The sequence below is a fragment of the Thamnophis sirtalis genome, unplaced genomic scaffold (assembly GCF_051295495.1).
Source record: "Thamnophis sirtalis isolate CommonGarterSnake01/CBP01778 unplaced genomic scaffold, rThaSir2_p1.2 scaffold_5, whole genome shotgun sequence".
NCBI classification, from domain to species: Eukaryota; Metazoa; Chordata; class Lepidosauria; order Squamata; family Natricidae; genus Thamnophis; species Thamnophis sirtalis.
In genome coordinates this window covers 102,870,372-102,882,595 of record NW_028261385.1, presented here as the reverse complement: position 1 = coordinate 102,882,595, position 12,224 = coordinate 102,870,372, and the positions used below count along the sequence as shown (strand labels likewise).

At 42.7% G+C, this 12,224-nt stretch overlaps 1 protein-coding gene across 1 annotated transcript in view; it reads right to left on the bottom strand.

Annotated features, from left to right (window-relative positions):
- Positions 1 to 7,806, bottom strand: part of ANP32B (acidic nuclear phosphoprotein 32 family member B) — a 30,069-nt gene extending 22,263 nt beyond the window's left edge. The window contains exon 1 of the mRNA XM_014071210.2: positions 7,632 to 7,806. Coding sequence (XP_013926685.1) covers positions 7,632 to 7,685 — 54 coding nt within the window. The 5' untranslated portion in view covers positions 7,686 to 7,806. The remainder of the gene's footprint in view (positions 1 to 7,631) is intronic.
- Between the last annotated feature and the right edge of the window lie 4,418 nt (positions 7,807 to 12,224).

The following is a 12,224-nucleotide window of genomic DNA, read 5'->3' as shown; positions in this document are numbered from 1 at the left end:
TCGCTCCTCGAGTCGGTAGCCGAGCTGGCAGTTGAGTTCCCTAGGCTGATGGTCCTGGGGGACTTCAATTTGCCGTCGCTCGGTGAAAGCTCTGATGGGGCGCAGGAGTTCATGGCTTCCATGACAGCCATGGGCTTGACCCAAGTAATTCGAGGCCCAACCCATTCAGCGGGACACATGCTTGACCTCGTATTTCTCTCGGAGCAGTGGATTTGTGATCTTGGTCTGAGGGGGAGTGACATCATACCCCTGTCGTGGTCAGACCACTGCCTACTGAGGCTCGACTTCCGGAGGCCAAACCCCCACTGTAGGGAGGAGGAACCGACCAGGTGGTTCCGCCCCAGGCGTCTTATGGAGCCGTCAAGGTTCCAGACAGAGCTTGGGGTTATTCCTGACACTCTCGCCCACAGTCCGGCGGAGACTCTGACTGCTGCGTGGCACTTGGCAGCGTCGGAGGCCCTCGACCGGATTGCGCCACTGCGGCCCCTCCGAGACAGCGGATCCCGGAGACCCCCTTGGTTTACCGAGGAGCTCCGGGAGATGAAGCGCCGGAGGAGATGCCTAGAGCACCGTTGGAGGTCCGATAAGTCCGAATCGAACCGAGCAATGGTAACCACCTGCACCAGGGAATACACCAGGGCACTCAGGGCAGCAAAAAGATCACATATAGCCACCCTGGTCGCATCCGCTGAGTCCCGCCCGGCCGCCCTGTTTAGGGTAACCCGCTCCCTACTGAACAAAAGGGAGGCGGGGGAACCCTTGCAGGGCAGAGCCGAAGAATATGCCCAATTTCTAGCGGACAAAATTGCTCGGTTTCGGTCGGACTTGGACTCCATTCCTGCAGCTCCAGCCGAGGCACTGGGGGACCAAGTAGAACAGCTCTGGGTTGAGTTTCAGGATGTTACCCCCGGGGATGTGGACAAGGCCATGAGAGCTGTAAGTACCTCCACCTGTGCTTTGGATCCGTGTCCCTCATGGCTGGTCAGGGACTGCAGTGAGGTGACACGAGGCTGGATCCAGGCGGTTGTGACCGCCTCCCTTCGGGAGGGGAACTTCCCCGCCGCACTGAAAGCGGCGGTGGTGAGACCCCTCCTGAAGAAACCATCCTTGGATCCGGCTGTCCTTAATAGTTATCGCCCTGTCTCCAACCTTCCCTTTCTGGGAAAGGTTGTCGAGAAGGTGGTGGCCTTTCAGCTCCAACGGTCCTTGGAGGAAGCAAACTACCTAGACCCCTTCCAGTCAGGCTTCAGACCCGGCTACAGCACAGAAACCGCTTTGGTCGCATTGATGGATGATCTCTGGAGAGCCAGAGATGAAGGACACCCCTCCATCCTGGTCCTCCTTGACCTCTCAGCGGCTTTCGATACCGTCGACCATGGTATCCTTCTGCGACGACTGCGGGAGGTGGGAGTGGGAGGCACCGTGTTACGGTGGTTCTCCTCCTACCTCTCGGACAGGTCGCAGTCGGTGTTAGTGGGGGGGCAGAGATCATCCCCTAGGCCCCTAAATTATGGGGTGCCTCAGGGGTCGGTCTTATCCCCCCTACTATTCAACATCTACATGAAACCGCTGGGAGAGATCATCCGCAGGCACGGGATCAGATACCATCAATATGCGGACGATACTCAATTGTATCTGTCCGCCCCGTGCCAACTCAATGAAGCGGTGGATGTGGTGAGCCGGGGTCTTGAGGCCGTTATGGACTGGATGAGGGTTAACAAACTTGTGCTCAACCCGGAAAAGACCGAGTGGCTGTTGTGTTTTCCTCCCAAAGATTTGACTAATATACCATCACTCAGGCTGGGGGGTCAAATTCTATACCCCTCAGAGAGGGTTCGCAACTTGGGAGTCCTCCTGGACCCGCAGCTGTCATTTGACCACCACCTAACGGCTGTGACCAGGGGGGCATTCGCCCAGGTTCGCCTGGTGCGCCAGTTGCGACCCTTCCTGAATCGGGAGGCTCTCACAACAGTCACTCGGGCCCTAGTGATCTCTAGGCTGGAATACTGCAATGTGCTCTACATGGGGCTGCCCTTGAAGAGCATCCGGCGACTTCAGCTAGTGCAGAACGCAGCCGCGCGAGTGATTGCGGGTGCTCCTCGATTCACCCGCATAACACCTATCCTCCGCGAGCTGCGCTGGCTACCTGTCGATCTCCGGATGCGCTTCAAGGTGCTACTAATCACCCATAAAGCCCTTCATGGCAGTGGATCTGGATACTTGAGAGACCGCCTTCTGCCAATTACATCCCTGCGACCAATAAGATCTCATAGGTTAGGACTCCTCCGTATTCCATCGGCCAGCCAGTGTCGGCTGGCAACTACGAGGAGGAGGGCCTTTTCAGCAGTAGCCCCGGCCCTTTGGAACGAGCTCCCTGTAGAGATCCGCACCCTCTCCACCGTCCAAGCCTTCCGCACAGCCTTGAAGAACTGGCTCGCCCGTCAGGCCTGGGGATAAGGATAGTCCCCTCCCGAATGATGAATGTATGTTGTTTACCATTTTAGTATTTGTCTCTATTTTGTTGTCTGTATCCTCCCCCCTCCCTAGTTTATGTGAGCCGCCCTGAGTCCCCTCAGGGAAAAGGGCGGCCTACAAATTCCAATAAACTATAAACTATAAACTATAAACTATCTTTGACAAGAAAAACAGACAATAACCCTAAAATTACTTAAGTCAGGGCTCCCCCAATCCCCAGTCTTCAGCCTGAACCCAGGTCATGGCCTTTTGGGAAGTGGGCTGTGCAAGCAGTGGGCATGCAAAGCTCCATTTGTGCTTGTGGAAGGTGCACACGCAAAACCACCCCCTTTCTTCCCCCCTCCCCCATTGCTGCTGCCAGTTCTGGGAGCTGGGGAGGGCTGATTTAAATCAAACACATTAATAAAAAATATGCTCAATCATATCATACTAGTAAGTATTACTGTACTTTGTCACCTCTACTATCAATCCATTCCCAAGCTAAATTCAAGGTGTTGATATTAACATATAAAGAACTGAATGCTTAAAACAATTTATCTGAAAGGGTGTCTCCTATTTTGCCTACCAGGAGAGCGAGCCTCAAAAATCTTCTACATGACCCAGAAAAATGTAAATCAGTCCCACCCATCAGTATAGTCCTCAAGCTTCTCCAAAATATTAAATATAATCCTTAGCCACCAAAAGTTTTCCCTCCTTACTTAATAGGAAAACAAAATAAAATGAACACCATTTAATTGGACAACTATTCAGTGAGAATTTTAAATATCCTAATGACAGAGAGTTTTGGAGCTAGAGCAGCAGGTAAATGAAACTGACGATTACCTATTAAATTATCTAAAGCAGTTTCTTTCTTTGAGATCACATCTCAATATAAGATGTGCAACAAAAATAAGCAACAGACATTATAAGAATAATTTGCAACAGGCTCTATCAGTCCATTTTGACTCCTCTCTAAAAAGATGGCTAAGGGCATTCTTCATCGGTTTGGTTAGCATGGTGATGTGGAACCTTTGGGCATTTTAGATTTAACAGCAGTATTATAGTAAGACACTAATTTCTATAAAAGTATGCATAAGCTATATTACAATGTTTGTGTTACATGAAACATATAAGAGAGTTTGTGTTGATGACTGAATATAGCAATGAAAGCTTTGATAATTATGCTTATAAATTCAGAGAATCAAAACATTACTTTTCATTCAATGGAAAAAGTCCCTGAAAGCTAAGACTGAATAGGCCTTTGCTTCTTACTAAAGAGCAGCAGGAAATGTAGAAGAAAGAAAAAGCATGAGACAAGAATAGCAAGTCCTGTGAGAAAAGAACCTAAACATACTGATATTAGAACACTTGTAGTTCTGGTTATAGTTTTGGTTTGGGGATAAGCATTATCCTGCCAAAATAAGCTGAGACAAAATCTTCAGGAAAAGACAGAAGAACCCACTGTGTTAGCAATAAGGAAATCTTACCACCTGCACTACTATTACTGTAAGAAAACAATCTGCTCTAACAAAAACCTTGTAAAAATAAGCCAGGATGTAGATTTGATTAGAATTATATAATTTGTTTGTGAAAGTTAGAAATTTGATGAAGATAATGAAGGATGGAAATCTGACTAGGCAGAATTTGAAGCTTTTCCAATCAACTTAACTATTCCACTTTGTCCCACTCCAATAATTGTGTAATAGCATCAATGTTAATGCAGATCAACACCTGTATATCTGTGTCTGATTACTAAAATTAGATTTATTTTTTTACAATTCTGTCTTTGTGCTTGTTCATATTTCCACTTTCAACAAACATAATTTAAGTTTTAAAAAATATAAATTTGGGGGTTCTCTTTATGGAAAAAACTTGGCTCTGCTGGCCCTCTATTAATTATTCATTTATTTATCTCAGTGTATCTCCCCAGTAAAAATATTATTATTCATTTTTTATTAGTTTGGGAAATTTGCATTAGCATATCTACCAGTAGTTTGAATTAGATAATAATCTGCCCTTCTATAAGCAAGTGATTTCAATTAGGCTTGCGGAGCATGAAAATTAATTGGCTCTACCTGCCTCAAATGTATAAAGTTCTATTACATGAGCCTGTGACATCCTCCAGTATATTTTTAGGACTGTATGCAAAATGATAGAACTTCATTTTGCAGCTGATTTTATTGCTGACTCTCATATATGTAAACATCACCACCCCCAAACACAAACTAATGATAATTAATGTAGATTCCACAAGTCTAAGTTTTACTCAAATATTTTCTGTGTTTCACGGATCATTCATTCAAAAACATTTCCCCCAAAATAGAGTTAAGCCTGGTGTGGAACTAGGCTTTCAAATACAGTATAGTTAGTTCAGAAATTTAAACACTTTAAATGGATTATATTTGGATTTCAAAACTAAAATGGATTTAAAAAGGTATAATTATTGGGTTACAATCTTGCACCAAGTTATAATTACACACTGTAAGGTTACAGTACAATTACATCTCTTTATTTAAGAACATCTCTCATTCATCCAATGTATCTTAGATTCTATTGAATAATTTTAGGGCTTCTACTTATTTATTACAGAAAACTTAGAAAACTTCAAAGTAAGGAATGGGTAAAAGCTGTTCTTTTTGGAATACATGTAAAATTTATTTCTAGCAACATAAAAATCAGTTCGGTCCAGCAGGCCACTTTCCTTTTATTACAAAGGAGACTGCACTTGAAGTTAAAAGAGAACATGCATAGGCCCAATTTACTAATATGCATATTTATTCATTTATGCACTTTATCTCATGAGCGAGCCACATAAACCACTAAACCATTATTAATACAATTTTTTTTAAAAAAAATCTATAAAACAGTTAAATATTCTGCTGGTATACAAATTAGACATCTAAAAAAAGTAATAAGATAATAAGGAAATTAAGAATATATTAGAGATTTGTTCCAGAAAGATCTTCATAAAGCAGTCTAGCCCACAACATTATTATCAAAGTAGAAGCTTCAATTTCATATCAATATTCTTTAATTCCAATAATCTTCCCCATTTTTGGCGAGCAACAACATCTAGCTATGTAATCCTTAACCAATACAATCAACTTCTGCAGCCACAAGACTTAAGTGTGAAAATCACCAAACATCTTTCCATTAAAAGAAGACATACTAAGGACTGTATCTGCTCATGTCAAATTTGGTCCAGTCTCCAGGCCTTCTAGTATTACAGCAGAATGCAGGTCTCTGCAGAGATAATTCTGCAGTAAATTCATAACAAAAAAAATGGAACAACAAAAGATATCCAAAATTTGTTTGCTACCATTATTTTAAAACATATATTGTTTATATATAATACAGCACTGACTGTCTTTCAACTGTTATCATTATTTTTATTTTAGCAGATAAGAACAGCCAATTCACATTTCTTTTTCTAGTCAAGTAATTTTATGAAATTAAAAGAAGACTCCCTGCATGTTCTGAATAAGCTTACAAACCATCAGAGGCCAAATTCAGTGCTAAGGAAGCAATTAATATAACTACATATTTTTCTGTTAAATCAGATTATACAGTAGACTCTCATAATCAGTTTCCAAATGAGGTATTTTCAAAGTTTGCAATATGATAATGCATTTTGAAGTAAATACTCTCATATTTAAAAACCCTTCCGCTTTCTAAAGGCCCTAAAAGGAATATAGTAATGGCTGAATTATTAAGAGAACCCTAAGGAACTTTGAAGAATCTTATTTCATTTCAAGTTTAAAAGAGAATAATCCCTCTCTACAGGCTCTTTTGAGCAGGCTTGAAACTACCTTGGGCTGACAGATGCATAAGAATGGAGTAACAGCACGATTTTAAGATATTTGCCAGAAATGGCCACCAATTTTAGCTGGAGAAGCCAAAACTCAGCATATAAATTTAAGACTACTGTATAGAGTAGAAGTATGTACCTTGTTTATTTTCTGGGATACCATGCTGGTTTTTGTTAATATTTTTAGGCAGACAAATATTTTATTAGGGTACAAGAGATGAGAGACATTGACAACTTATAGTTCCTGCCTTAAAATAAACAAGTGAAATGTTGTACGGTAGGGTTTTTTCCCCGGCTTCAGAGTACCGTACATATGAAGATTATTGAAGAATATAAAAAAAAGAAGCAACAGCATGGTTTAAAGTTCAGATATGTCAGGAAACCACAGGCAGATTAAAAAAACAGAAAAACTTTTGATTTATCTTCCAACAATGTATGGTAGGATATTTATATTCAATAGGAATCTTTATTTAAAAATAATCTAACTAGACTTCAGAGCACGATCAGACTTTTCTGTCCCAATCGTCCTGCTAAGATACCTATTAAAGACTTTAGTATCGCTTCCTTTATTGCTTTTTCAAAATTAGGATGCAAAACATTTTGTTGTATTTTGCACCACAAAAGCCCTTTTGAGGCCACCCTTGAGTGTGTCCGCCACTGGAAACGCATCATCACAAAATCTTTCAAATTCTGCCACGGAGGCCATCAGAGCCTAGAAGTGGCCGAAAAGCACCTTCCCTTTACTATGGGTTAAAAAAAAAAGAGAAGTTTTTGGCGGGAACACGGTTTGGTGGGGAGAGCGGAATAAAGAGGGCGCGCACGCGGCCGACTCTTTGCAGCTGCGGCCCGTTTAAAGGGGAGGGCGCAAGGCAGGAGCGAAGGCCCGAGAGCGCGGGCGCGCGCAAGGCCACAGGCAAACGGACGCGGCGCCGAAAAAGAGCGCGCGCCCCTTCTTCCACGCGACGGTTGCCCGTTTAAGAGGGGGGGAAACGCGCGCGCCGCGGGCGGCAACACGAAGCGGTTGCTGCGTGCACGCGGGGCACCCTTCGCTCCTCCGCAGCGGCAACCCACGTTCGCGGGACCGACGCAGTAGCGGCGGCAGCGGAAATATGGCGGCTACAGAGTCCCTTCTCGAGTCCGTCAGACGTTCGTTTTGGCCCCGCAGCCGCAACTGCGGCTCTCCCTGGCAGCGTCCGCCCTCAGGTTGCTCTTTCAAGCCCCCCCCTCCGCCCTCCGCGCTTTAAATTTAAAAAACTAGCCCGCTCTCCCCGGGCCGGTGTGCGCGTGTACGGATGGCGAGAGAACAAGCTGTGTCGAAAAGGGAGGACGTCCCCGGCTGTTTCCCATTTTCCCGCCCAGGCTGGCTTACATCCGGCGGAGTCAGGTTTCGTAACTCCAAGTGGATCCGTTTCTTCATCTCCATGACGGCGATGGGACGAACGGGACGGGCCCGAGTTCAGGCCCTGAGCTCACTGTGCCGAGTCAACTCGCAGGGAAGCGGCGGAGGGGGAGTTGCAGGAGGAGGGCGGGAGCGCTCGGCGCCTCCTTCGCTGCGACTGCAGTTAAATTGGCAACAGGGCCCTTAGTTGGAGTGAGCTGCAGCAAAGCGACGGAATGGCCGCCAGGAGGCACAGCGGAGGCGTAGAAGAGGCTGCCCGGAACTTCCTCAGCCAAACCACACCCTTCTCTCCTTGCTGACAGTAGCGGCGTCCCAGCCACTGCGGTCTTTCTCCGGTGGCGCCGTATTTCTACAAGCAATGGTGGTTTAAACCCTTTTCCGATTAATATTCCCCCTCTGCGCAGGAGATTTATGGAAGTTTTCTCATCCCGAGTTTCTTTTGACTAAACATAACGGAAGAGTTAGGTTCTTCAAAAGGTCCGTAATACAAGCCTAAATGCAACAAATAACGCCAAATGTATCCAGGAGTGCTGTTTCTTTCCTACCTGGAAAATTAAGGATGGCGTTCACATCGGACGTTTCTCTGAATGTGCTGTGTTTATTTTCGACATACGAGCCCTATTCGTGGATGAAATGCAGGGCTGATTTTATACATTGCACAAAGTTCTACTAATAGCCCCAATTATAATTGGTTAGATTAAAAAATAAGAATCCTAAACACATCAGAATGTAGCCTAAAAATAGGCTGAATAATTGGCAGGAACACATTTTAAAAACCTAGTGACTAGTCCAAGAATGTTTCTCTCCTTTCATATTGGCCATTGCTTTTCTCTTGCAATCCTCATGTTTTCCCATAGCTTTGATCTTTTTTTTCCTTACAAGAGATAAAGGGTAGTTACCAATAATATTGATTATGAATACTAGATTCATTCTATTATTAAAGCAGGAGAAAAGGGGGGGGGGATGTTCCTATAAGTTTACTGAGATTTGACAGCATAGTTTCCTACCAAACATCATGAATTAAAAATAAACCCCCTCGATTATATTCATATTTCATGTACTGCAAAATTGGAAATTATTCCTGTTTTTTTTTCATTAAAAGACAGGCATTCGGCAGAACTTGTCATTTTAAATCTGACCAGGTAGCAACTTCATAATAGTAATTTATTATTTATTATTCACCAGTTGATTGATGAGTACAAGTGGTTTTCTGTCATACTTGGTAGTCTTGTTATGCCTTCTGGGTTTCTGGAATTTAGAGATCACTGATGGGTAACCCAAGGATGTTTATTTTTAATTTCTTTCTTACTAATTAAATCCCATGTTTATAACTAGACTTCTCATACCTTAAATATTTTGATTGCATAGGCATGAACAGGCATTCTAACCACTCCCTCATTCAGAGTTTGGGTGGTGTACAAATTTAATAATTAAGTGAACATTGTGATCTTATTAATGCAATGATGCAAGGTTCATTGAAATACCATGTTTTCTTCTTTTACCGGATCATTTAAAATGTGCATGTTAATAACAGTGTAACATACACAAATAAGTTAATGGTGTTTTCATCAACATGGAGACCACCGATGCTTTTGGGCAGCTGCAGCTAAATACAGAGTTTGCATTTGCACAGCACAGTAAGCCATAAACTAATAATCCTGTTGTGTAAAGCTGGCCAATGTAGTACTGTAGGCTTATTAATCAATGAATAATATGAATCCAGAAAATGGAACTGAATAAATCATAATTCAATTAACAATTATGACTCCAAGCATATGTCTTTCTAGTGAATGTCTGACAAGGAAGAGACCCAGACCCAAAAGATAATCCAACAACGGTACTAAAAGTTAAAAGCCAGTTTGAACAATATTTAAAATTACTTATGGAAGGACAATAACCAAGGGCATGTGTATGGGCAAATTGTTTCAAAAGACAAGGCTACCACAATGATAGTCTACTTCGGAATGCTGACCATTCCCTTTCTCAATGATTATACAAGGCAGGCAGATTATATTTGGGGGACATGATTCCTAAGAATGTACCTTGTATGAAATAATGAAATAGCAGAAAATATTCACAGAATTGAAAACCAGCTAATTTATCCTTTGGGCTTTTCTGTAGCTTATCATTTTTGAAACAAACTACTAACTGTTAAATGTTTACCTTACAAATTCTACTTTCAGGATGAATATCAATCAAATGTGTCTCCACAGATTTGCAAATTGTGTTCAGATTTACATCTTTAAAAAGCCTATATTATAAAGTGTAGTTATTAATCACACATCGTGGAGTATTTACAGTACTCCATTTATATGATGTCACAACACTTCTGTTTCAACAGCAGGTGATGCTCGTGTTATATAATTATATGTTCTTGTTATAAAAGGAATGGCTGAATGTTTTGACTGGCTTGTGCCAGCTATATTTTATTAACAATAATTAAATTATTTGCATGACCACAAATAAATTAATAATTTTCTTTTTAAAAAATATTTAAAATATTTGAATGGTCATTCATATATGATAACTCTGGATGGCTAATAACAAATATACAGATAACAAAATTTAAAAAAGTAAAAGCCTATCACAGTGATGGCAAACTTTTTTCACCTCGGGTGCCAAATGCACGCACGGGTGTGCTATTGCGCGCACTTGCGTGCCCACTCCCATAATTTAATGCCTCCCGCCCCATGGCCCTTACACATGCATGCGTGACACACACACACACATCCGCTGCCACGTGGATGGCTTTCTTGGAGCCTGGGGAGGGCAAAAACCGCCTCCCCTGCCCCACTGGAGGCTGTTTTTTGCCCTCCCCAGGCTCCAGAGGCTTTCTAGGAGCTTTCCTGAACTTCTGGTTTGCACATTGGGCAGTTTTTCTCTGCCCAAAGGAAAAAACTGCCCAATGTGCAAACATTGGACAGTTTTTCTCTGTGAAAAACAGCCAAACGTGCAAACTGGAAGTCCATTCCTGAACTTCTGGTTTGCGTGTTGGGTGGTTTTTTGGCAAAAAAAACAGCCAAAAATCAAGGCAGAAAATCAGCTGGCCAGCGTGCTGGAGCTGACAGGGCAACACTTTGCTTGCCCTCAGAAATGGCTCTGCGTGCCACCTGTGACACACGTGTCAGGTTTGCCATCACGGGCCTATCATATCCTCAAACATTATACAGATAGTCTTTGACTTGCAAACATTCATTTAGTTCAGTGTTTTTCAACCATTGTGCCGCGGCACACTAGTGTGCCGTGACATAGTGTAAGGTGTGCCGTGGGAAAAATACTTTATATATAGTCAATATAGGCACAGAGTTAATTTTTTTTAACATTTTCTAATGGTGGTGTGCCTCATGATTTTTTTCATGAAAAAAGTGTGCCTTTGCCCAAAAAAGGTTGAAAAACACTGCATTTACTTGACCATTCGAAGTTGCAATAGCACTGAAAAAAATAGATGTATGTCTATTTTTACACTTGTAACCATTGCAGCATCCCCATGGTCACATGATCAAAAATCGGACTCTTGGCAACTGGTTCATATTTATAACAATTGCAATGTCCTGGGCTCATGTGATCACCTTTTGTGACCTGACAAGCAAAGTCAATGAGGAAGCCATATTCACTTAACAAACAGGTTACTAAACTGCAGTGATTTGCTTAACAACTGTGGCAAGAAAGGTTATAAAATGGGGCAAAGCTCACTTAACAACTTTCTCACTTAGTCACATAAATTTTGCGTTCAATTGTGATTGTAAATCAATTTGTAACCCAACCACAAATCATAAATTATCTAATGCCTGAGGGGAAAGTCCACTTTCTAGCAAGGTAGGATTCCTCTGCACATGGGGGGAGGGGGGGTTGTGGAGGGTTGCTCCACAAGGTAAGCACAGCTATGGAAAAGCTTTCTAGGTCCCAGCAGAAGGCAACATTTAAGAGGAAACGAGTGAGTGCATCCAATGCAACCCAGAGATCCTGAAGATAACCTATAGTTATATAGTATATAGGACTTTAAAGGTGATAACAAGATCTTGAATTGTACCCAGAAAGAAAAAGGAAGTCTGTGCTGCAGCAGTGCAGCATGGGCAAATTACAGAGTACCCAGAACTCTGTATACCACTGCATTCTGCACTAGTTGAATACAGTTGCTGAATGATCTTCAAAAGCATCGCTATGTAGAATGTGTTGCAGCAGTCCAATGGGGAGTGACCAGGGCATGATTGACCATTCCTGGTTAAATTGAATATAATTGGGACAGAAAGTAAACCTCCACAAAAGCCTTCTGGCCCATAGCTGTGAGTCCAAGAGGATCTCCAAATTATACAGCAATTCTGTATGAAGGAGTGCTATCTCACCCAGAGTTAGATAGAACTCCAGAAACCCAGAGTCACACTGTCTTGCTAGGGTTGTGTCCTATCTAATTCCTTCCCATTCAGAACCTACAACCTTCAGATACCTGGTTTGCACGTAAACTGGCATCACCTGTCTGGCCTGGGGCAGAGAGACGCCATTATAGATTATCAGTCTTTTGGTGATACTCCATCACAAGCCATGGTATGAATAATAGGGACAAAG